General features: G+C 40.4%; 1 protein-coding gene across 2 annotated transcripts in view; it reads right to left on the bottom strand.

The window, feature by feature from the left end:
- Positions 1-25,154, bottom strand: part of MTREX (Mtr4 exosome RNA helicase) — a 63,864-nt gene that overhangs the window by 24,937 nt on the left and 13,773 nt on the right. For both annotated transcript variants that reach the window (XM_070743343.1, XM_070743344.1), the window contains exons 7-18: positions 23,171-23,261; positions 22,958-23,082; positions 22,266-22,364; positions 20,474-20,576; positions 20,210-20,341; positions 18,747-18,826; positions 18,115-18,225; positions 15,991-16,092; positions 13,832-13,957; positions 3,742-3,892; positions 1,537-1,709; positions 219-287 (exon numbers count right to left, since the gene is read on the bottom strand). In XM_070743343.1, coding sequence (XP_070599444.1) covers positions 219-287; positions 1,537-1,709; positions 3,742-3,892; positions 13,832-13,957; positions 15,991-16,092; positions 18,115-18,225; positions 18,747-18,826; positions 20,210-20,341; positions 20,474-20,576; positions 22,266-22,364; positions 22,958-23,082; positions 23,171-23,261 — 1,362 coding nt within the window. The remainder of the gene's footprint in view (positions 1-218; positions 288-1,536; positions 1,710-3,741; positions 3,893-13,831; positions 13,958-15,990; positions 16,093-18,114; positions 18,226-18,746; positions 18,827-20,209; positions 20,342-20,473; positions 20,577-22,265; positions 22,365-22,957; positions 23,083-23,170; positions 23,262-25,154) is intronic.

Below are 25,154 nucleotides of genomic sequence, written 5' to 3' on the forward strand. Positions count from 1 at the left end.
CCAGGCATGTTTACATTCAGTTACTGTCGATTTACTAACCAAAGGTTTGTTCCAAGCATCTACTATTCTTTCAGTAAAATAATATTTTCTCATGTTTCTGTAAACTTCTTCATAAAAATGAACATCTCCTTATGAACTAATGTCTGGTTTTACATTTTTTCTTATTTTGTGATCAGGGATATATTTATTCAAGATTGAGGAAAATCATTTAAACTTACCTTCACATTGGATTTCTTGGAAAAATTAACCACCACTCCCCAACCAAAGTCATCATCTTCATTTTTCACCTGAGAACATTCAGATATTAAGCTTGTATATTATTTTGTATAAGGGAATGCTTTTTATAAAATAGTTAGCCAAAATAATGCTCACAAAAAAGGGAATTGGAAAAGATATCAGGCACTTTTGTGTTGTGAAAGTAAAATATTAAATAAAAAATACAATGAAAACAGCAAGAATGATAACAAATTTTTGAAACACAATTGGAAGACTAAATTTAAGAGCTATTTCTTCATGCATGTCTAATAGGATGAAGGGGACAGGAGTGAAAACAGAGTACAGTGGTACCTCATGATACGAACCCCTCGCCATACGAACAACCCGAGATACGAACCTGGGGTTCGAAATTTTTTTGCCTCTTCTTATGAACTTTTTCCATCTTACGAACCGGCTGCCACCGCCGAGAAGCCCCACCGCCCGGCTGTCGCTTTTTGAAACAGCCGGGGGGCTTCTCAGCGTCCTCCTGAACCCGAACGCCAAACCCCAACTTCCGTGTTTGGCGTTCGGGAGGCCGCCGAGAAGCCCCCCGGCTGTTTCAAAAGGTGACAGCCGGGCGGTGGGGCTTCTCGGCGGCCACCCGAACTCTTTTGCCGAACTTCCGGGTTCGGCATTGGGAGAACGCTGAGAAGCGCCCGGCTGTTTCAAAAGGTGACAGCTGGGCGGCGGCGTTTTATTTTCCGTTGCACGCATTAATTCATTTTACATTGTTTCCTATGGGAAAGAATGTTTCGTCTTATGAACTTTTCGCCTTACAAACCTCCCCTGGGAACCAATTAGGTTCGTAAGACGAGGTATTACTGTACTTCTATCTAATCCCATCCCAGTGAACTGCAGTGCATTACACTGGATGAGCTGTCTGCCTTTCCATTGGGTCTTGAAGGAAAAAGAAGAACTTCTGAATACTTTTTTGCTAAATGCTCCTATAAGCTGATCTCTAAATTAGTGTTTCTTAACCTTAGCATCTCTAAACTGTGCAGACTTCAACTCTCAGAATTCTGACAATTCTATGCTGGCTGGGGAATTCTGGGAATTGAAGTTCACACAACATAAAGCTGTCAAAGTTGAGAAACGCTACCCTAAAGGATTAGACTGCATGTTAGAAGTATATAGGATGTTTGGTTAATTAAGGGTTAAGGTTACAAACATAGCAGCTAAATATATGAAATCACTATGTTGAAGAACAACAGTATTTAAAACTTGATTCTGTTTTTGGAAAGTACATTTTAAAAATGCAGAAGTTTACTATTAGTAACTTACTTTTACCAGTCTTCCAGGTTGTAAAAAGGGCAAACAGTACTTTGGCTTATGAATATATTCCTCTATTTCTTTACCCAGTTTAGCAAGTTGCTGTCTAATTTTATAATAGATGATCACATTTTCTTCATTTGGAATTTCAATTTCATTATATTGTTGTTCCAAATTGTTAACTTCTGCAAATACACATTATAAAACAAAAATATGTTATGTTAAGGACCCAATACAGTATTGTAACAAATTATGACTCCTCTTCTTTTCAGAAAAAGCACACTATCTGCTCATAGAAAAATATCTGCAGGGTTTAGAGACTTTGTTCTCTCTCCCATGTCCTTTTCAATGTGCCCCAGGAATCTCATAGGGGCAATATGTTTTATGCTGACTTAACTGCCAAGCAAAAGCAGAACAGGTTGTATGTTTATGAGAATGTGTAGAGTGGCTATCCACAAACAATAGTTTCTGTTACAGTATATTTCATTCTCATTTCTGAAGACCAGTTTGCACATTGTATTATTAAAAACTTCATGATATTAACATTTATGTGTTTTAACAGGTTTCTGGGAACATTGGTATATTTGTCCAAATTCTTCAGGAGAATTAATGGTATAGAGTAGAGTAGAGTAGAGTAGAGTAGAGTAGAGTAGAGTAGAGTAGAGTAGAACAGAACAGAATTCTTTATCGGCCAAGACAATAATTTGTCTTTGATGCATATACTCTCAGTGTACATAAAAGAAAATATACATTTGTCAAAAATCATGAGGTACATCACTTAATGATTGCCATAGGGTTCAATTAAACCAATCAGGAAACAATCAATATTAATATAAATTGTAAGGGTACAAGCAACAAGTTACAGCCATACAGTCATAAGTGAGAGGAGACTAATCATAATAGTAATGCAGCTTTAGTGAATAGTTTGACAGTGGTGGAGGAATTATTTGTTTAGCAGAGTGATGGTGTTTGGGGGAAAAACTGTTCTTCTGTCTAATTGTCTTGTTGTGCAGTACTCTATAGCGACATTTTGAGGGTAGGAGTTGAAACAATTTATGTCCAGGATGCAAGGGGTCCATAAATATTTTCACGACTCTCTTTTTGACTCGTGCAGTATAGAGGTCCTCAATGGAAGGCAGGTTGGCAGCAATTGTTTTTTCTACAGTTCTGATTATCCTCTGAAGTCTGTGTCTCTCTCTTGTGGGTTAGAGGTGCAGATGACAGACTTCTTTTGTCAAATTTCAACTTGTTAGTATGCTTAAAAGGCCTCCAATATTTACAGAATGTTGTGCTTTTTATTAATTCTCATATTTTTAAAACAGCAAAATCCAATGAATTTTAACTTGAAGCTCTGCACAAAGGATCTCAATTAGGAGATTCCAAGCTTATAACAGGGGAACATGTCACTCTTATATATTGCTGAAATTCTGCTGTGCTAGAGCTCTTTCCCAAAAGTTTCATGCCCATATATCAGAGTAGGTTATGTAATGGTCAGACTCTATCATTATCTTAGCTGAAACTATAAAGCAATCAGAGCTAATGTCTGTCCTATTTCAGCCGCAGCAATTTTCTCCAGATACAATAATAGCCCCTCTGATCATATTATCTTAGTGGACAAAGATACAACCACTTGTGGAACTAATTCTGCAGACACCCAGGAGGTTTTTTAAATAAATTCATTAAAATGTATAAGATGCAACATAATTTTAAAAGTGCACATATAAAAAAACAGAATAAAACAAAGCAAACAAAAACACAAAAGCAAAAATTGCTAGCAAAATTATGCATATTTGACCTTCTGACCTGGAGACCTGTATAATTCAGAAGAGGCCTCACTTTGTTCCAGTAGTACTTTATTCCATTATATGGGCCTTGCCAAAGACAGAGTTGAATGGGTTATTAAACAAATCCATGGAGAGGCCCATAAATGGTGCCCTAAATATGTGGGATAGACTGTAGGGTTGCTCCCAACCTCAAAAACTTACATGGAAAAGCTCCTTTGAAACAGTGGGCCATCTGTGCTTTAGCATTTATGTTTTATTCAAAGAAAGGAAATAAGAAACTACCAAGTATTCTCCAGCTCTGTGGCAACAGCCATTGTGCTAAATTGCGGTTTGGTAATGGGATAACAATTGCAGCAGAGAACACTGTGGAAGTAAACACTTTAGCATAACTACACCTCAACTTTCAAACTATTAAATATTGTGCAAAACTTACTTTCAACTATTCCTGGAATAGCTCTGTAATGCTGGAATTGGTAAAAAGATTTTTCTAACATGTATTCTGGATTAATTTCTTCTACACGCAGCAAATTTAGTACCATGTTGTAGGTCAAATGGAAAGCACTGTTTAAAGGATCAGCAGATCCCTAGAAAGAAAAACAAGATTAGCAAAATTAGATAGCACAAGGAATTAAGACTCATGGAAGATTTTATCTGAAGAAAGAAGTTATCTCATAAAACGTATCAGGAAAGACTTAATGAACTCAATCTGTATAGTCTGGAAGACAGAAGGAAAAGGGGGGACATGATCGAAACATTTAAATATGTTAAAGGGTTAAATAAGGTTCAGGAGGGAAGTGTTTTTAATAGGAAAGTGAACACAAGGACAAGGGGACACAATCTGAAGTTAGTTGGGGGAAAGATCAAAGGCAACATGAGAAAATATTATTTCACTGAAAGAGTAGTAGATCCTTGGAGCAAACTTCCAGCAGATGTGGTAGATAAATCCACAGTAACTGAATTTAAACATGCCTGGGATAAACATATATCCATCCTAAGATAAAATACAGAAAATAGTATAAGGGCAGACTAGATGGACCATGAGGTCTTTTTCTGCCGTCAGACTTCTATGTTTCTATCTCCCTATTTTAAATAATGCCTGAATGAATACAACCTGCGCCTAGTAAGAACTCTGACAAACGTTTTTGGATGTCATACAATTTCAAAGTAGGTCTAACAGACAAACCTGCATACATAGGGAATTCTCTCAACATGGAAGATGCAAATTCCATATATTCCCCTCCCCCTCCCAACAATAGTATGGCATACATGTTGATTAAAAAAACATAAATTATTTTTGCTATTATTTAGCCATCTTACTATATTCCTTAGTGTATTTGTCCTGGCAGGCAAGATCATTATTTTTTCTCTAGAATCTTTAGACAATAGTAGAAAGTAATTTCCTTAGTGACTTTGTCTCACATTGGTCTAACACATGGCAACTTTAAATATCAACCAGTAAATCAACCACCCTCCACATCGGCAAAAAGAATCCGAACCTCATATATAAACTGAATAAACAAAATCTCACAGCCAACCCCCACTCAGTAAAAGACCTTGGAATACTAATATCAAATGATCTAAGTACCAAAGCCCACTGCAACAATATCACCAAAAAGGCTTCTAGAGTTGTTAACCTGATTCTACGCAGCTTCTGCTCTGGCAATATCACACCACTCACCAGAGCCTACAAAACTTTTGCCAGACCCATCCTTGAATACAGTTCATCTGTCTGGAACCCATACCACATCTCGGACATCAACACCCTTGAAAATTTCCAAAGATACTTCACCAGAAGAGCCCTTCACTCCTCCACTCGAAACAGAATACCCTACGAAAGCAGACTATCAATCCTAGGTCTAGAAAGCTTAGAACTACGTCACCTAAAACACGATCTAAGTATTGCCCACAAGATCATATGCTGCAATGTTCTACCTGTCAATGACTACTTCAGCTTCAACCGCAACAACACAAGAGCACACAACAGATTCAAACTTAATATTAACCGCTCCAAACTTGACTGTAAAAAATATGACTTCAGCAACCGAGTTGTCGAAGCGTGGAACTCATTACCTGACTCAGTAGTGTCAACTCCTAACCCCCAACATTTTTCCCTTAGACTATGCACGATTGACCTCTCCAGGTTCCTTAGAGGTCAGTAAGGGGCGTACATAAGTGCACCAGTGTGCCTTCTGTCTCCTGTCTAATTGTCTCTCCTTATCTCATTTATCTTTTCTTCCTTTCAAATATGTTCACCTATACTTTTAAATCTTTTATTCTATTCTTTTCTTTATTTATATTATTACGTATCTATTTTCTTCAATGTGTATTATGTATTGGACAAAATAAATAAATAAATAAATAAAATATTAATGGTTCAGAAGGGAGAAGCGTGATGATTTGGAACCACTTTCTCTTTTGAAACTTCTACCTACATTGCTATTGGTAGACTGTCGTACTTGCAGGCTCTCCAGCCAATCTATACAGCCTAATTCATAAGCAATCACTGCTTTAGAGATACAAGAGAGGAAAGTGCCATCTTTCCTAGCCTCTACAAAGCCTCTTAGAAGGAGCTGCCTCAAAAATGTTACACACCATTAACCACCATTATCTAGAGCAGTGTTTCCCAACCTTGGCAACTTGAAGATATCTGGACTTCAACTCCCAGAATTCCCCAGCCAGCAAATGCTGGCTGGGGAATTCTGGAAGTTGAAGTCCAGATATCTTCAAGTTGCCAAGGTTGGGAAACACTGATCTAGAGGTTAGGAGTGGTGAGGATTCTCAAAGTCATATTTTCTCCAATGGCTCTATTTTTTCCAAGCAGTTATATGCAGAGAAGAATTATAGGGGAAAACAGCTCTTACGGTTCCTACAAAATTATTTACACGCAACCATTTTAGCTTTCTGACCAAGAAGGCCCATAAAATTCAAGCCACCAACCACTTCCTAACATTTTTACATTTTGCTTCAAGCCTATCAGAGGCCTTAAGGGTTTTGTCAGGAAATGTTACACACCAGCTTTCTTAGACTGAAAACCATGAACTGAAATGAAATCCCAATGACAGATGCAATGACATTCTTTTAAATAGGATTTGCATGGTCAATGCTTTAGCAATCAAGACAACAGAACCCATCTTCTAAGCTGTGTGATCTTATGGTCCAAACAACTCCTCCAGCAATTTCCCACATATCTATTGTCAGTCCATCCAGATGTAAACAAATTGTCTAACATCACAGGTTTTAAACCAGACTCAATGCATTTCTTGGGCCGTGAAAGAGCACCTCTGTCTTATGCAGATTCCAATGGCAGAAATTAAAGGCAGATGTTAAGCTCCGATACTAGAGAACCATCCAGGAAGAAAGGTTCATGTGAATCATTCATTAGCTTTATTGTCAACAGGGTATCAAATGTATACACAGAATCTTGAAAACTGAATAAGCCAAAATCCTAGCACTCATTTATTAAGGAATTCATTGACAGGGTATCTGAAAGGCATCTGGAATCCTTTTTTGCCAGAATCCGAAACGTCAAGGGCTAGTTATCATTTCCCAGATAGGATTGACCCTGAAAACATATCTGCTTATTGTTAAATGTGTTTTGAAATATTGCCATTTCTTTTCCAGTCCTAGAATCGTTTCCAGAGATTATCTTTATAGCAGCTATGTTAGATGAAGTCCTGGTCAGAACTGAAGTAAAAAAAAAGGCTTCTTGTCAGGATTAAGTTACCAGTGTAAATAGCAACAGACACAAGCAGCAGCCCATCTATCATTTTTCTGTCACATACTATGCTGGCCTAAAGCAGAAGTTGTAAACTATGGCACCCTTTATGACTTCTAGACTTCCACTCCCAGAATTCCTGAGCCAATCATGCTAGCTCAGGAATTCTGGGAGTTGATGTCCACACGTCATAGAAGAGCCAACTTTGCCTACCCCTGGCTTAACCCATTCATCTTTCAAGATCCACTAGTATGGTGACATCTTTATCTACTTTCCTAGCACTGGAATCTCACCATATATAAAAAAGTGCTCTATGTAGATAGATCTGCTCTTGACAGGAAGCAAAAATTGTGAGAATTGATCAGTGTCAAAAAACAAATACAGTAATACCTCGTCTTACGAACCTAATTGGTTCCCGGGGGAGGTTCGTAAGACGAAAAATTCGTAAGACGAAACATTGTAAGATCAATTAATCCGTGCAACGAAACCCCACCCACCCCGCAAAAAAACCGCCGGCGCCCGGCTGTCACCTTTTGAAACAGCCAGGGGGCTTCTCAGCGTCCTCCTGAACCCGAACGCCAAACCCGAACTTCCGGGTTCGGCATTCGGGAGGCCGCCGAAAAGCCCCCTGGCTGTTTTAAAAGGTGACAGCCAGGCAGTGGGGCTTCTCAGCGGCCTCCCGAACCCGAACTTTTGCCGAAGTTCGGGTTTGGCGTTCGGGTTCAGGAGGACGCTGAGAAGCCCCCCGGCTGCTTCAAAAAGCGACAGCTGGGGGTCGGGGCTTCTCGGCGGCGGGTTCGTAAGAAGGAAAACGTTCGTAAGAAGAGGCAAAAAATTTCTGAACCCCGGGTTCGTATCTCGGGTTGTTCGTAAGACGAGGGGTTCGTATCATGAAGTACCACTGTATAGCATGGACCTGATCAACTGGCTCATAAAACAGAGTTCTGTGGACCTCGGGTCACTCAAGCATCTACAATGAGAACATCCACAAGTCAAATGACTTAGAATGGTCATCAACATCAATAATGTCATACAAAAAGCACAACAAAGAATGTTTTTTCTGCCCCAACTCAGGAAGCTCAATCTGCCCAAGGAGCTGCTGATACAGTTCTACAGAGGAATCATTGAGTCTATAATCTGCACCTCTTATCACTATCTGCTTTGGTTCTGCAACCCAACAAAACGGACACAGACTTCAGAGGATAATCAGAACTGCAGAAAAAACAATTGCTGCCAACCTGCCTTTCATTGAGGACCTCTATACTGCAGAAGTCAAAAAGAGGGCTGTGAAAATATTTACTGACCCGTCGCATCCTGGACATAAACTGTTTCAAAACAGAGGACTGCACACCAAGACAACTAGACACAAGAACAGTTTCCCCCCGAATACCATCACTCTGCTAAACAAATAATTCCCTCAACACTGTCAATAGTAGTCTGCACCACTATTATTACTAGTTTTTTCTCATTATTCCTCTCACCCATTTCTTCCCACTGATAACTGTATGACTGTAACTTGTTGCTTGTATTCTTAAGATTTTTATTAATATTGTTTCCTCCTTGCTTTTTTGACCCCTATGACAATCAAATGCATATTTTCTTTTATGTACACTGAAAACTTATGCACCAAGACAAATTCCTTGTGTGTCCACTCACATTGGCCAATAAAGAATTCTATTCTATTCAAACATGAGGAGTTTGAGGCCCTCTGCATTTTTTTCAATGGCAGATGCTCAAGAAACTGGATGAGTGAATTCTCAGTGCTTTCCTGAAATACCAGAGATTTCTAGAAATCTACCAAATGGCTCACCTCAGACGCCCTATATTAGCAGGGCACAGACTGTTCTCTATCTGTGCAAAGGGTCAGTTGGCAAGAGTCTGCTTACCATTTTAACGCTCATGTTAACAAGTCATATAAAACCCTAATTTTATCTAACTTGACCAGTCAACGAAGCAGTGGAAGTGATGTGCTGGTGTCTGGAGGCTGTTGGGGCCTGGATGGGTGTCAACAGACTCAAACTCAACCCTGATAAGACGGATTGGCTGTGGGTTTTGCCTCCCAAGGACAATTCCATCTGTCCGTCCATCACCCTGGGGGGGGGGGGAATTATTGACCCCCTCGGAGAGGGTCCGCAACTTGGGCATCGTCCTCGATCCACAGCTCACATTAGAGATACATCTTTCAGCTGTGGCGAGGGGGGCGTTTGCCCAGGTTCGCCTGGTGCACCAGTTGCGGCCCTATTTGGACCGGGACTCATTGCTCACAGTCACTCATGCCCTCATCACCTCGAGGCTCGACTACTGTAATGCTCTCTACATGGGGCTACCTTTGAAAACTGTTCGGAAACTTCAGATCGTGCAGAATGCAGCTGCGAGAGCAATCATGGGCTTTCCCAAAAATGCCCATGTAACACCAACACTCCGCAGTCTGCATTGGTTGCCGATCAGTTTCCGGTCACAATTCAAAGTGTTGGTCATCACCTATAAAGCCCTTCATGGCACCGGACCAGGGTATCTATGAGACCGCCTTCTGCCGCACGAATCCCAGCGACCGGTTAGGTCCCACAGAGTGGGCCTTCTCCAGATCCTGTCAACAAAACAACATCGTTTGGCGGGGTCCAGGGGAAGAGCCTTCTCTGTGGCGGCCCCGGCCCTCTGGAACCAATTCCCCCCGGAGATTAGAATTGCCCCCACCCTTCTTGCCTTTCGTAAGCTCCTTAAAACTCACCTCTGCCGTCAGGCATGGGGGAACTGATATATTCTTTTCCCCTAGGCCTTTACAATTTATGCACGGTATGTTTGTTTGTATGTATGTTTTGTTTTGTTTTACAATAAGGGTTTTTTAGTTGTTTTAGTATTGGATTTACATGCTGTTTTTTATTACTGTTGTTAGCCGCCCCGAGTCTACGGAGAGGGGCAGCATACAAATCCAATCAATCTATCTATCAATCAATCGATAGATAGATAGATAAACAAACAAACAAACGTAACACTGAATCTTTAAAGGCAACGCTACAAAAATCTCTACAATGCCACTATAGACAAAGGAAGGAATAAGATCACAGGTATAAGAACATGCTGCTTTTCCTTCTTGAAACTGGAATTCTCCATATTTTGCAAGAAGCTTTCTTATATAACATAAAATTAGCTGTCTGGAATTATTATTATTATTATTTTACAAAATGGTTTAAAGAAAACCATTGGAACACTAAATACTGTACCACTGCTGAATGCCAAGAAATCCTCTCCTGCCAGATATTTCATGCCAGATTTTGGCTGGCAGGTCACATCCTTTGACAAACTGAGGTCTGTTAAGTTTTTCAAAACTTGCCCACACATGCAATGTTTGGAAACATATGCAGATGAATTAATGTAAAACCAGGCAAACCTGCAATTAGGTCTGGGAGTTCGGCTGATATTTATAGATGGAGCCTCTACAGTAGCAGAGATTCCAGCTTATTTGAAGACTTGTGCCTCCATCTTGCAATAAATGGGTCACAGGATGACTTTCAGTGACAAGGAGGATAAATGTAAAATATGGCTTCTTCTTCAGGAACAAAATAAACAGTAAAACAAAGTAAAACAAAATGTGAATGCATCACAAAACTTCCTCAGCATTCTTCATCAAAGTCAACAACTGTCTGTCTTAATATCTGTTGCAGCAGCACTGAGGAGAACATTACAACCCATTATTTGAAGGGATCACACAGCTATGTTTAATTCTCAATTTCAGGATCCTAACCCAGATCATTAATTGATCTAGTATAGTGTTTTTCAACCAGTGTGCCGCGGCACACTAGTGTGCCATGAGACATGGTCAGGTGTGCCATGGGGAAATTAAACATGAGTCCCGGCCTGTGTGCGGGATACGGCCCGCAGAGGCCATTTATCCAGCCCACCGCCAGCTGCCTCCATCCGAACGTAAACATTCCCCTCACAATTCCTCCAGTTCTCTGCGACAGGAAGAGTGGAGGCACAGGTAACGCTCACTGACCAATCACCTTCTAGGATTCATTCCGACCCCTAGCGATGAACCAATAGCAGGCCGCCTCTCATCTACACCCAGGAAGGTCCCCGCTCGGGCTGCCGTGCACTTTTCATTGTGTGGCCGCAACGAGTAGTTGAAGCTGCTACTCCTCCCCGTGGTCCCGATTTCTAATCCTGGTCAGGACCGGAGGCAAATGTTGCCACCACTAGTGTTAAGAGTGTCATTTTAGTTGGTGGTGTGCCCCAGGATTTTGAAAATTTAAAAAATGTGCCAGGGCTCAAAAAAGGTTGAAAATCACTGATCTAGTACATTTAGGATCCTAGCATACCCTCCCAAGACATTCCCAATTAGAACGATACTTTTATGAACTACAGCATGTTTTTACAAAAATGATTTAAAAAATTTGCAAAGAATTGGGTACAGGAATGCAATGAAAAGTCAGCTGGTACTTCTAAAATTTTTTCTCTGGATTCCAGTTTATTAAAAGAATAATGAAAACAGTACTCCTTGTGACAAATTCTGGAACTCCAGTTTATGTGTCTATATTAGGAAATTAGCCTTGAAAATTAGTTTTGAGCTAACCTTCCTTGAAACAAACCCTATTAGGAGAAAAATAATGATTTAGATGCTAGTATTAAAATACCGTATCTAAGCTATAACCTTTTAATTTTTACACTATAGTACAGGACAAAGTATTGGCAGAATACCATGCTCTTCAGCTATCATAGCCAAGAATATATTTTATGTTAATACCAGAATGAATTACTGTCACTGAATGTTTCTGTACACACTATCACTGTACTTTAAAGGACAGTATGCCATTCATTCAGATGAGATGAAAAACATATTATAAAGTCTACTCAGTAGTTTAAACATAATAATTATTTTAGGCTTACAACAACAGCATACTTCTTTGTATTGCCAAACAACAAATTACCTATCTATTTTCAGTCCTTGTACCTAGTAAAATAATTATTGGATTTATCTTTTTTCTTCTGCCAGTATGAATGTATCCTCCTCTAAACATGATAAGCTTCCCAGTTTCACCATGGTATGTATCCTATGTCTGTTGCAATCAAAGGGACAATGGACATCAAGAGAAAGGGTAAGCTTATAGAATAGAAAGAAGACAGCTGTTTTAATTCTGAACTGCCTGTTCTGCATATGATGAATGCATATTTATGAAACAAATGCTCTGGTTTGTTTATACTATTCCATATCCTCAATCCAAACCCCTCACAATGATCCACAAAACATGCTGTATTATTTCATACTATTTTAAATAAAAGGAATAATTAAAAAATCACCTTAACTATGCGTTCAATTTACTGGAATATATTCTATAAACATGCACACACAACTCAGCATTTTCAGATCATGCAATATGACATGCCAATCAGTAATTGCTAACAAATACCTGATTGTCTGAAACCTAGAGTTTAAAATAAAACTGTAATAACTTACATACTGATTACAAGTTATGAAGTATACTTGAACTGGGCCAAAAAAGAAACAAAATATAATCTAGAACATCTTTGATAGAAATTTTACAATCAGTACTAGTGTTAATGAGCATACTACACTATACTACTATATAAAGCCCTTCATGGCATCGGACCAGAATATCTCCGGGATCGCCTTCTGCCGCACGAATCCCAGCAACCATTTAGGTCCCACAGAGTTGGCCTTCTCCGGGTCCCGTCGACTAAACAATGTCGTTTGGCAGGACCCAGGGGAAGAGCCTTCTCTGTGGCGGCCCCGGCCCTATGGAACCAACTCCCCCCAGATATCAGAGTTGCCCCCATCCTCCTTGCCTTTCGTAAGCTCTTAAAAACCCACCTCTGTCGTCAGGCATGGGGGAATTGAAATATTCCCTTCCCCTAGGCTTATAAAATTTATGTATGGTATGACTGTATGTATGACTGATCTCTTAATTGGGGTTTTTAGATTTTTTAATATTAGATTTGTTTATGTTGTCTTTTTACTGTTGTTTGCCGCCCCGAGTCTGCGGAGAGGGGCGGCATACAAATCTAATAAATAATAATAATAATAATAATAATAATAATAATAATAATAATAATAATACACAGTAAAATTCTAGGGATGCCAAATCAGAGCAAATCTTAACCCGTCACAAATGTAACCCATGTTGTTCTGAATACCTTTTTACCCAGAATAGGCCTCAGCTGTATCCATAATAAGATAAATTACTCCGTTACAAAAGGTACGGAAAAAAACCAAAACAAAACAAAACTCCTATCTCTGAATTACTTTAGAACATCTATTTCCAGGAGAAAACAGAGCAGTCCAGAAATGCATTAGTCTATCCGGGACCGCCTTCTGCCGCACAAATCCCAGCGATCAGTTAGGTCCCACAGAGTTGGCCTTCTCCAGGTCCCGTCGACTAAACAATGTCGTCTGGTGGGACCCAGGGGAAGAGCCTTCTCTGTGGCAGCCCCGACCCTCTGGAACCAACTCCCCCCAGAGATTAGAATTGCTCCCACCCTCCTTGCCTTTCGTAAACTCCTCAAAACCCACCTCTGCCGTCAGGCATGGGGGAATTGAGACATCTCCCCCAGGCCTATATAGTTTATGGATGGTATGTTTGTGTGTATGTTTTGCTTTTTAAATAATGATTTTTTTAGAGATTTTAAATATTAGATTTGTTGTACATTATTTTTATCATTGCTGTAAGCTGCCCCGAGTCTACGGAGAGGGGCGGCATACAAATCTAATAAATAACAACAACAACAACAATAATAATTTAACTACTTGTTTCTTTTACATTTTCAAAAATTTTCCAATCAGACACTAAAATACCTTTAGAAGCTGTTTTCCGATTGTTGGACTCATCTTTTCATCCACCATTAAAATGACTATTCCTCGATCATCCATGCCTCGGCGGCCAGCCCGGCCAGACATCTGAATGTATTCACCTGAGGAAATCTGAAAATGCAAAGAAATTAATACAAAATATCAATGCACCCTCTATCACTATCAATATATTATATCTAACAATACAGTAAAATAATTCACATCTTAACTCTTCGCTGTTTATTTTTTCTCTCAAGCTCTTCTAATTAGAGCTGGACAGATGAGTCCATCTGCTGGTGAACAAAAAGATACTTTCCAGTAAATCTAGCTTTTGGAAGCACAGCAACACTGGACTACAGGTTATTCTCAAGTGAGTGAAAGCAAGTTTTACAATATTCAATAGACCAAAATGAATATAGCTACAGAGTAGATGGCTGCATCCAGATGACTGCCCCATAATGCCTATTTAACAGCATTAATCTTAACAGGTCACCTGTTAACCACCTGGTCAACAGAACATGTTTCCTTATGAAAGTATTGCGATGATATATAAAGATTGTCTCTGGATGTTCCCATGTTTTCTGGAAGAAAGTATTGACTCTTCTCCCTTTATTGCATATTTGGGATAGATTCTTAGAGCCTCTGCACCAGCGGTGGGTTGCTCCTGGTTAGGACTGGTTCTTAGAACCGGTAGTGTTGGTGGCAAGAGGCTCTGCCCACCACCTGGAGCATCACCCAGGACGCTTCTGCACATATACAGAAGTGTCGTGCACGTGAACTGGAAGCAAACTAATTCAGAACCCACTACTGCTCTGCAGAGTTAGTTTCTAACAAGGCTATCTTCTATAATGGACTGGACTCATCGGAAAGCATTACTTTGTGCATGAAACAGGAATCTCATCTAATTATCATCAACTACAGTGGAAAATGTACTCATCTCCTCTAAGAGTGCCAGAAGCTACTCAATTCTAGAAATTCTACTTGCTGGGATTAAGGCAATCTAGGTAAGAATATTAAATCTAGGTAAGAATATTACCTAGAATATTGAACAGTACGGGAAGTGTTTCTTAAAGATTGTGAATACCAAGCTGATACTTATATAAGGAAGCAGTAAATAATCTGGGATGAAAATACCATAATCCTAAGTACATGAGTCTACTCATCTACGCAGCATATTTTAAATAAATCCTTTCGCCAGCCTGCCTTCAGGAAATCCAAGAGGTGAGAAATTCCTGACACTGGAATCACACATATAGGGTTTTACGCTATACTGTAGTTCAAAGTTGTTTTTATCAATCAGTAAGAGCTTGATGGTAACCAGTTGCCTTGGGGTGATCGAATAATTAATAATTTAACAAAGTTGAAAGGGACCTTGGAGGTCTTCTAATCCAACCCCCTGCTTAGGCAGGAAACCCTACACTACTTCAGACAGATGGTTATCTACTTTCTTCTTAAAAACTTTCAACGTTGGAGCATTTACAACCTCTGGAGGCAAATTGTTCCACTGATAAATTATTGTGTCAATTAGTTCTAAGTTGCTTCTCTCCTTGATTAGTTTCCACCCATTGCTTCTTGTTCTACCCTCAGGTGCTTTGGAGAATAGCTTGACTCCCTCTGCTTTATGGCAACCGCTGAGATATCGCAAGTTCACAACACTGATCAAATGGACTTGTGCATTTAAAAAAGTGAAAGTTAAACCAGGCCAACAGAATGCAAATATAGGGAGATACACGTTACTGTCTGTTAATGAAGGAATACAATTCAACACCAAGTTATCCTGTCCTCAGCTTGCACCTTCAGAATGCATTGGATTGCAATTTCTGTCAATCCTACCCTGTATATTCTTTGTATACTAGCTGGTTGATGTCTAGTTCAAACACATTTCAAGATTCTTACATTAACAGCTAACAATGAAATGATACACTTCACTCTGGTATCTTATAAGGTCTTCCTGCCCTTTTAGTATGGATGCATGATTGCATGTTTACCAGATGTTTACCAAAATTGAAAATATTCCACATTTGGGTTGGATAAATTTCAACAACCCTTGTGCAAAGAAAAAAGATCTATCCCACATCAATATATATACGGTCTCTATCCAGACAGGACACATCCATTCGAAAAACAGTTCACATGATCATGTTTCCCCACTTCCAAATGCTTACCCATCGGAAATCTTTCCCATCAAACTTCCGGGCACTTGTAAACAGCACTGTCCTTGCTGGCATGTTTATTCCCATAGCAAACGTTTCTGTAGCAAATAACGCCTAAGTGAAGGTAGCAAAGTGTTAAAGACATTATCACATTACTAAAGTATACAGATTCAAGTATATCAGTGATGGCGAACCTATGGCACAGGCGCCACAGGTGGCATGCGGAGCCATATCTGCTGGCACGCAAACCGTTGCCCTAGCTCAGCTCCAATATGGATGTGTGTGCCAGCTAGTTGATTTTTGGCTCGCACAGAGGTTCTGGGGGGCTGTTTTAGGTTTCTGGAGAGCCTCTGGGGGGGATGAGGAAGGGCATTTTTTACCCTCCCTTAGCTCCAGGGAAGCCTTTGGAGCCTGGGGAGGGTGAAACAAGAGCCTACTGGGCCCACCAGACATTGGATCGCCCCGAGTCACCGGAGAGGGGCGGCATACAAGTCTAATAATAATAATTAATAATAATAATAACAACAATAACAACAACAATAATAATAATTATTATTATAATAGATAGCAGGCCATTTCCGGCCTCCAGAAGGCCTCCATGGGGTGGGGGAAGCTGTTTTCGTCCTCCCCAAGCATTGAATTATGGGTGTGGGCACTTATGCATGCGAGATAACGTATGTGCATGTTCTTTTGGCACCCAAGGGGAAAAAAGGTTTGCCATCATTGAACTATATAGTTTAAAATCACAAGTAAGAAAAAAGTAGACAACAAATTTTCAATGTCCAATTCCCACAGTATAGCTGTGAGCTAAAAGATATTATTTATCAGCAAGTTTTCTCTATATTAAAAACACAGCTACAGTGATCCCCCGATCATTGCGAAGGTTCCGTTCCAGGACCCCTCGCAATGACCGGTTTTTCGCGAAGTAGCGCTGAGGAAGTAAAAACACCATCTGCGTATGCGCAGATGGTGTTTTTACTTCCGCCGCAGCAGCGAGGAGCCGAAGATTGGGGTTTCCCCGCCGCCCGCCGTTCGCTCGCGCCGCTTCCCAGCTGGGAAGCGGCGCTGGGGTCTTACCGGCCGCCCACTCCTCGCTGCTGCCGCGCCCGCCGCTTGTCCGCCGCCTGCCTGCCCGCGCGCCCGCCCTTCGCCCGCCCACGCCGTTCGCTTGCGCTGCTTCCCAGCTGGGAAGCGGCGCAAGCGAACGGCGTGGGCGGGCGTGCGGGCAGGCAGGCAGGCGGCGGCCGGTAAGACCCCCAGTGCCGCTTCCCAGCTGGGAAGCGGCGCGAGCGAACGGCGCGGGCGGGCGAAGGGCACGTGCGCGGGCAGGCAGGCGGCGGCGGCAAGACCCCCAGCGCTGCTTCCCAGCTGGAAAGCGGCGCGAGCAAACGGCGTGGGCGGGCGAAGGGCGGGCGCGCGGGCAGGCAGGCGGCGGCGGCCGGTAAGACCCCCAGCGCCACTTCCCAGCTGGGAAGCAGCGCGAGCGAACGGTGTGGGCGCTGATCTGCCCGGCGCCATCTACGCATGCGTGCCCATAGAAAACAGGGCACGCATGCGCAGATGGTGTTTTTACTTCCGGGTTTAAAAATCGCCATATAGCCATTTCGCAATGATCGGGGTCGCAATACCCGGGGGATCACTGTATATACATTTGGTGTTCAGCATTCCTTCATTAATGACTTTCTTGATTAGAAGGTAATTAGTAAGTAAATTGCTATGTGAAATACTTTCAACAGTATTTAAGCTGGACAAAGCTGTCATATAATAAGTTACCAGAACACTATATGCTTTAGGAATGCTGTGTTTCCCGAAAATAGGACCTTGTCTTACATTTTTTTGAACCCTGAAATAATTATAACCGATTTGGGTTATTATCAGGGAAATTTTGGGGAAACAGTGGAAGTTTATCAAAAGATCCAAAATTACAGGTTCTTCACTATTTTATACTTAGCCACTATTCACTATTTTGAACAGCTTTAAGTTTCTATTTGAAAAACAGACTCACTAAATTCAGGTGTAATGTAGAGACTATATGACTATATCATAAAACCTAGCATAACACAATAAAAATAATATTTTTCTGTCTGAATTTAGATGGTAAAATTGGTATTACAGTATAAGGTTGAAAGTACATACTTTTATCAGCCCTTCAGAGAAAAGAATTTCAATGGTTTCCTTCAAAATAGGAAGTAAGCCCCCATGATGGATTCCAATACCACGTTTTAAAAGTGGAAGCACATGTTCAACCTATATGTCCCAAAATAAGAGATGAATCTTATTTCATATTTTATTCATTAACACTAGGATTAAAACAGATGTGGAAAATTACTTTGCGGTGGCAATATCATATATTTTCTAATACTGTACTAATATACTAATCTCAAAAGAAACAAGAAGGATCTAATGTTTGATTTCCCCAACTGATTCTTCTGTTAAAGCTATCAAATATACAAAAGCCAAATCTTAAAAGACAGAAGTGTTCAAAAGATAAACCTAATATTGTAACAAGTCCAAGTGACATATGGAAGTTCCATAAAAAATCCGACATGTTACAAGAAAATAAACAGAATAGCATACAAATGTGTCCTTACATCTAGAGAAGGCTCTTTGATCAGGTTGAAATCAGGAAGAAGATTGGAAGAGAAAGCATTTTTATTAATTAGGGTTGTGCAAAGCACTCAAACAAATGGGGATAAAAAAACCTTTTAAACAGGCATTGGTCCTATGTTGCTACATGCAAACCAATTCATGTATCCTTAAGTACTCACTTGTGGGAGCTTCTTGTCTTCATCAGACAAACAATCGATTGCATTGTTAAACACTTCCTCAACCATCCTTTTTTCTTCACCTGAAAGATAAAAGGATATGAATAAAATTTTTTCCTTACCTGCCAAAACCAAAGCCTACCAAGGAATTTGTTAAAAAGATACACTGAAAATTAATAGAGATATTGGAGATATATTGAATAAGCTGGTAACAAATTTCTTCTTACCATAATGGGACGATCAGATTTTTTATGGGATTTTTAAAATAGAGTATCTCATTATAACAAATTACAGAATTGTTTTAAAAAGTCAAAATAAATTAAATATACAGTGATCCCCCGGGTATTGCGACCCCGATCATTGCGAAATGGCTATATGGCGATTTTGCAACCCGGAAGTAAAAACACCATCTGCGCATGCGCGCCCTTTTTTTCTATGGGCACGCATGCGTAGATGGCGCCGGGCAGATCAGCTGCTGGGCGGCTTCCCTAGGTCTTCCCCCTCTTGCTGGCGGGAGGGCGAGCGGCGGGCATCAGCGAGGAGTTTCCCCACCGCCCACGCAAACTCCTCGCTGCCGCCCGCCCGCCCTTCGCCCCCCCACGCCGTTCATTCTCGCCGCTTCCCAGCTGAGTCCTGAAGCGAATTCGCTTCAGGACTCAGCTGGGAAGCGGCGCGAGCGAGCGCGAGCGAACGGCTTGTCCGCCGCCCGCCCGCCCTTCGCCTGCCCACGCCGTTCATTCTCGCCACTTCCCAGCTGAGTCCTGAAGCGAATTCGCTTCAGGACTCAGCTGGGAAGCGGCGCGAGCGAGCGGCGTGGGCGGGCGAGCGGCAGCGAGGAGTTTGCGTGGGCGGTGGGGAAACCCCAGTGCCGCTTCCCAGCTGAGTCCCCTTCCCAGGAACCCCAATCTTCGGCTCCTCGCTAGCGCTGCGGAAGTAAAAACACCATCTGCGCATGCGCAGATGGTGTTTTTACTTCCGCAGCGCTACTTCGCGAAAACCCGATCATTGCTAGGGGTCCTGGAACGGAACCCTCGCAATGATCGGGGGATCACTGTAATAGCTTAAGTAAATTTACATTAGGTAAAACTGAATTTATTAATTACATTTAAGAAAGAACTCACTGGCCAATTGAACCTATTTTGACCTTTTCCCTCTTAAATAAAAATATTCTCTAAATACTTGATTTTAAAACTTAAAATTACAATTGTGATATAAAACAACCACATTCTAAATAAAATGTATGGCCAGTATCATAAGAAATACGACACTAAGAGGGACCAAGGCAAATTTCAAAAGCAGTTTTCAGTTCATCATTTGTCAAAAGAGAAGGGAGGAAAGAAAGTTATTGGCTGGTCCCAGCTTTTTGACTAGAGAACACATATCTATTTATATTCTAGTCACTAAAAATCAATAATAATGAAAATCGATGAAGAATAAACAAATATATAGAAGTGAGTAGAACACACCTGTGTTGAAATCCAACTTTGTCATCTGAAGTGCATAGGCTTCACACTCTTTCTTACTGAAACTGAATATAATTACTGGTTGGAAGTTTCTTTCCATGATCATCTTTACAATCTTAAATACATTTGAGGGACCTATGAAGATAGCAATGCCAACAAATATTTTAGATTTTGAATATGAAAAAGGTGGCAGTTTCTTCACTTTAACTTCAAAAACAGCACCTGCCTAATCTTGCAAGATATTTATCTGACAAAACTTATACCAACCTTTGGTTCCTCCTTTCCTCCCTTTCTGGTCTCCTTTGGCTAAATCACCTGCATCACGAAGTACCTGCATGGCCGTATTAAAATTATCTTCTCTAAAATCACCCTGGAACGCAAAAGCAATTTTGAATTATAGGTTGGCTTCACTTAGTGACTGCCCTGTCCAGCAACCATTCAAACTTAAAAATTGTGCTAAAATATAACTCCAGTGCCTGCATTTATGACCTGTTCTTGAAGGGACAGTTGAAGGGTATTTCATTCACATGATCACCATTACAATAAGTGTTCACTGTTCTGCCCCTGGCCTGTTTTTTTCCCCCTCCCCTTGCAGAGTGGAGATTGGAGGAGGGACTGCCAGCCCTCCCACACTGTTCTTTATGTACAGTATATTGTCCATTGTGCATTTTTTTACTGTCCTGTAATCCCTTTTCCTCTAATGAATAGAGTAGAATAGAATAAAATAGAATAGAAGTCTTTATTGGCCAAGCCTAATTTGACATACAAGGAATTTTTCTTTGGCATGTAAATACATACATTAATTCCCTTCTCCTTAATTATCTCAGTGCTAAGCTGAGTACATATTCTGAAAGGTGAGTAGAATTGACAACAGAACAGTAAGCAGGAAATTAGTGTGTAGACTTTTAATGTACTTTCTTCTTCTCTAGCACTTGGCCCTGATAGTTACCAATGAATTAGAGTGATCTTATAAGAGTACGAGTTTGTTCCAGTGGTTACAACACCATGCCAGAAACCAGAACATTATGAGTACTAGTCCCTCCCCCCGGCCACCTTAGGGATTAAAGCTGTCAAGGTTACTTTGGACTAGTCACCTTCCCTCAGTCAGATCTATCTCAAAGGGTTGCAGTTGAGGAGAAAATAGACAGAGTATTATGCATGTGTCGTATGCGCCTTCTGCCGCATACCTGCCACACGAATCCCAGCGACCAGTTAGGTCCCACAGAGTTGGCCTTCTCTGGGTCCCGTCGACTAAAAAATGTTGTTTGGCGGGGCCCAGGGGAAAAGCCTTCTCTGTGGCGGCCCCGACCCTCTGGAACCAACTCCCCCCAGAGATCAGAATTGCCCCCACCCTCCTCGCCTTTCATAAGCTCCTTTAAACCCACCTCTGTCGTCAGGCATGGGGGAATTGAGATAATCCTTTCCCCCCAGGCCTATACAATTTATGCATGGTATGTTTGTGTGTATGTTTGGTTTTTAATAAGGGTTTTTAGTTATTTTTAATATTAGATTTGTCATATGCTGTTTTATTATTGTTGTTAGCCGCCCCGAGTCTACGGAGAGGGGCAGCATACAAATCTAATAAATAAATAAATAAAAACCTCCCAGCGACAGTAAGAATCGGCAGGAATGGCCTTCTCTGGGTCCCATCAGCCAAACAATGTCGGCTGGCGGGTCCCCGGGGGAGAGACTTCTCAGTGGCGGCCCTGACCCTATGGGACCAACTGCCTCTGGAGATTCCTATTCTCCCCACCTTGCCAGCCTTCCGCAAAGCTGTAAAGACCTGGGACCGTGGAATGAGGAATGTTAGCTTGAATATGTATGTTTTAATTGGGGTTATTAATGAATGTTTTCATTGTTATAGACTCTATTTTTACTGTTTTAGAAATTATTTTTATTTGCTGGAAGTCGGCCAGAGTCCTTAGGGAGTTGGGTAGCATATAAATATGCTTAATGAATAAATAAATGTTTGTCATATTGAATTATTTATAAAAATAAGAATGAGATAAAAGTTAATATAAACAAACAATACAAAATTCAAAGAAACAAAGTTCCTTACATTTTCATCAACTACAAGGTGAAGTCCATCTCCCCCTGCTGGAAAAATATAATGTTGCAAAGGAGTCGGTCTGTAATCAGTGTAGATCACATGGCAAGGCTGGCAAAGAGAAAATGAGTTATTTAAAATTATTCTGTATGCTTTTAATATACAATACAGCATGTATTTGCAATTCCTAATTTCTACATTTATCCAAATGAAATTACCTAAGGCTGGCAGCAGGACTCTGCAGTCTACAATTAATCATAAATCATTAATCATTAATCATAAATCACCAATTCTCAGGTTTGGAAAATGTGTATTCTTTTGTGTCTTGTACAATTCTATTTTTACTTTTTAATTTTTTTCTAATTGCCAATCTTATCGCTTAGTAAAGAATTCACTAGAAAAATCAGAAATCAAAAATATAAATCCAATAATACATATTAGAAGAAGTTAAAACTAGGCTGAAATAATCTACTGAATTTAATTCAAGTTATTTTTACATAAACAAATATAGGACCTCCCTGTATGTAGACTTAGTTAGCTCAGTTCTCATTTGCCCCATGTGCTGAACTAATCAGCTTGTTTTGTATCAATCTTGTAGCTGATGTCCTCAACAAGATTTTGGGTTTTGGCTTAAGCTAATTCTGAGCCTACCAAGTGGGTTAATAGCACTGTTGCAAATAAAGGTGAAGAAAAAGACATTGTACCTGTTTGTGAAGATGACATATCCATTCAGCAAACTGGCGCGCATTTGGAATAGTGGCAGAAAGAAACACATAGTGAACATTATCAGGAAGCAAAATAATGGTTTCTTCCCACACCACACCACGTTCTAGAAAACAAAAATTCATGGGACAGCATCATGTTCATTTTACTTCTACGGACAAAAACTCATACATAAATGTGTAAATTTATAGTACCTGAATTTCTCATGTAATGGATCTCATCAAATATAACCCAAGCAACTTCACGCATAACTTCAGAACCTCTGTAAAGCATACTTCTCAAAATCTAAAGAGAAGAGTAAATGAAAATGATCTTTTAAACATTGCAAGCAATGAGCTAAGCACATTTGGTTAGTACTACTTACTAACAGGAAAGAAATTGTTGAGGAAGTTGTAGGAAACATGAGAGAGAGAGTAGCCATGCAATCCTAGAATTTACCACTGCAGGTAAGGAGACTGTCAGATTAGTGTTCAATATATCAAGAGAGCTGACTTCCAGAATTTAAGAGAAAAAAGAAGGATTTTGTGGATAAAAATTCTGAAAGAAAAATTCTCAAAAGATAATTAATCCTAAATACAAAGAAAAAAATGGGAAGAAGCTGATGAGATCAGTATGGCTGTATAAATAACTCTTTGATAAATTGAGAAATGAACTGAAGTTTTTAAACATAGAGGAGCATACCACAAATAAAGTTTTAGGAAATAGCCTGAATCTGTAAGGATAAGGTCAAGAGCTGAGATTTGCAAAATTAACAGAATCAATTATTTAGGCATAGGCAGAACAAGAAGAAAAGTCAAGGAAATTGTTTATTTGAGGATTGAAGAAGATACCAAATTAGTGATGGACAGGCAGGGAGAAATAAGGCTGAACTGACTGAGTCCTATTTTACATGTATTTTTTCAAAAGAGAAAGCCCAATTTCATAGAAGCTACATCATGTAGGGTAAAAGAGAGATGGTCAAAAAGGAAAGTGGTAAAAACACATTTGTTTCTGCTTTGAAGGAGTTAGTCACTGGGGCTGGATGAATTATATCCCAGGGGCCAGAGGAACTGATAATCTAGAGCAAATCTAATAGTCATAATAGAATGCATCAGATAATAATAATATCCAGTTCCACATCCAAGTCATATATATTTATTATTAAATAAATTTCACCAAACTCACACATGATGACTCAGGGGGCTTATGAAGTTAATATGGTAAACAACACAGGACTTAAACTGAAACATATGGTATGAAATTCAATGTTTTGTACAAGCATATACAGTGGTACCTCATCTTACGAACGCCTCTTCTAACGAACTTTTCAAGATACGAACCCAGTGTTTAAGATTTTTTTGCCTCTTCTTCCGAACTATTTTCACCTTACGAACCCAAGCCACTGCTGCTGGGATGAAGGGGTTTCTTTCCCCCCCCTTTTTGAAGAAAGAAAAGGGAGGGGCAGCTTGGAGGGGGAAAAGACTCCATTTAAATAACTAGGAGAACAGCGTGTTTGCAAGCACTGAAAGAGTGTCTTTTGAAGAAAGAAAAGGGAGGGGCGGCTTGGAGGGGGAAAAGACTCCATTTAAATAACTAGGAGAACAGCGTGTTTGCAAGCACTGAAAGAGTGTCTTTTTAAGAAAGAAAAGGGAGGGGCGGCTTGGAGGGGGAAAAGACTCCATTTAAATAACTAGGAGAACAGCGTGTTTGCAAGCATTGAAAGAGTGTCTTTTTAAGAAAGAAAAGGGAGGGGCGGCTTGGAGGGGGAAAAGACTCCATTTAAATAACTAGGAGAACAGCGTGTTTGCAAGCACTGAAAGAGTGTCTTTTTAAGAAAGAAAAGGGAGGGGCGGCTTGGAGGGGGAAAAGACTCCATTTAAATAACTAGGAGAACAGCGTGTTTGCAAGCACTGAAAGAGTGTCTTTTTAAGAAAGAAAAGGGAGGGGCGGCTTGGAGGGGGAAAAGACTCCATTTAAATAACTAGGAGAACAGCGTGTTTGCAAGCACTGAAAGAGTGTCTTTTTAAGAAAGAAAAGGGAGGGGCGGCTTGGAGGGGGAAAAGACTCCATTTAAATAACTAGGAGAACAGCGTGTTTGCAAGCATTGAAAGAGTGTCTTTTTAAGAAAGAAAAGGGAGGGGCGGCTTGGAGGGGGAAAAGACTCCATTTAAATAACTAGGAGAACAGCATGTTTGCAAG

This window comes from Erythrolamprus reginae, chromosome 2 (genome assembly GCF_031021105.1).
Source record: "Erythrolamprus reginae isolate rEryReg1 chromosome 2, rEryReg1.hap1, whole genome shotgun sequence".
NCBI lineage: Eukaryota > Metazoa > Chordata > Lepidosauria > Squamata > Dipsadidae > Erythrolamprus > Erythrolamprus reginae.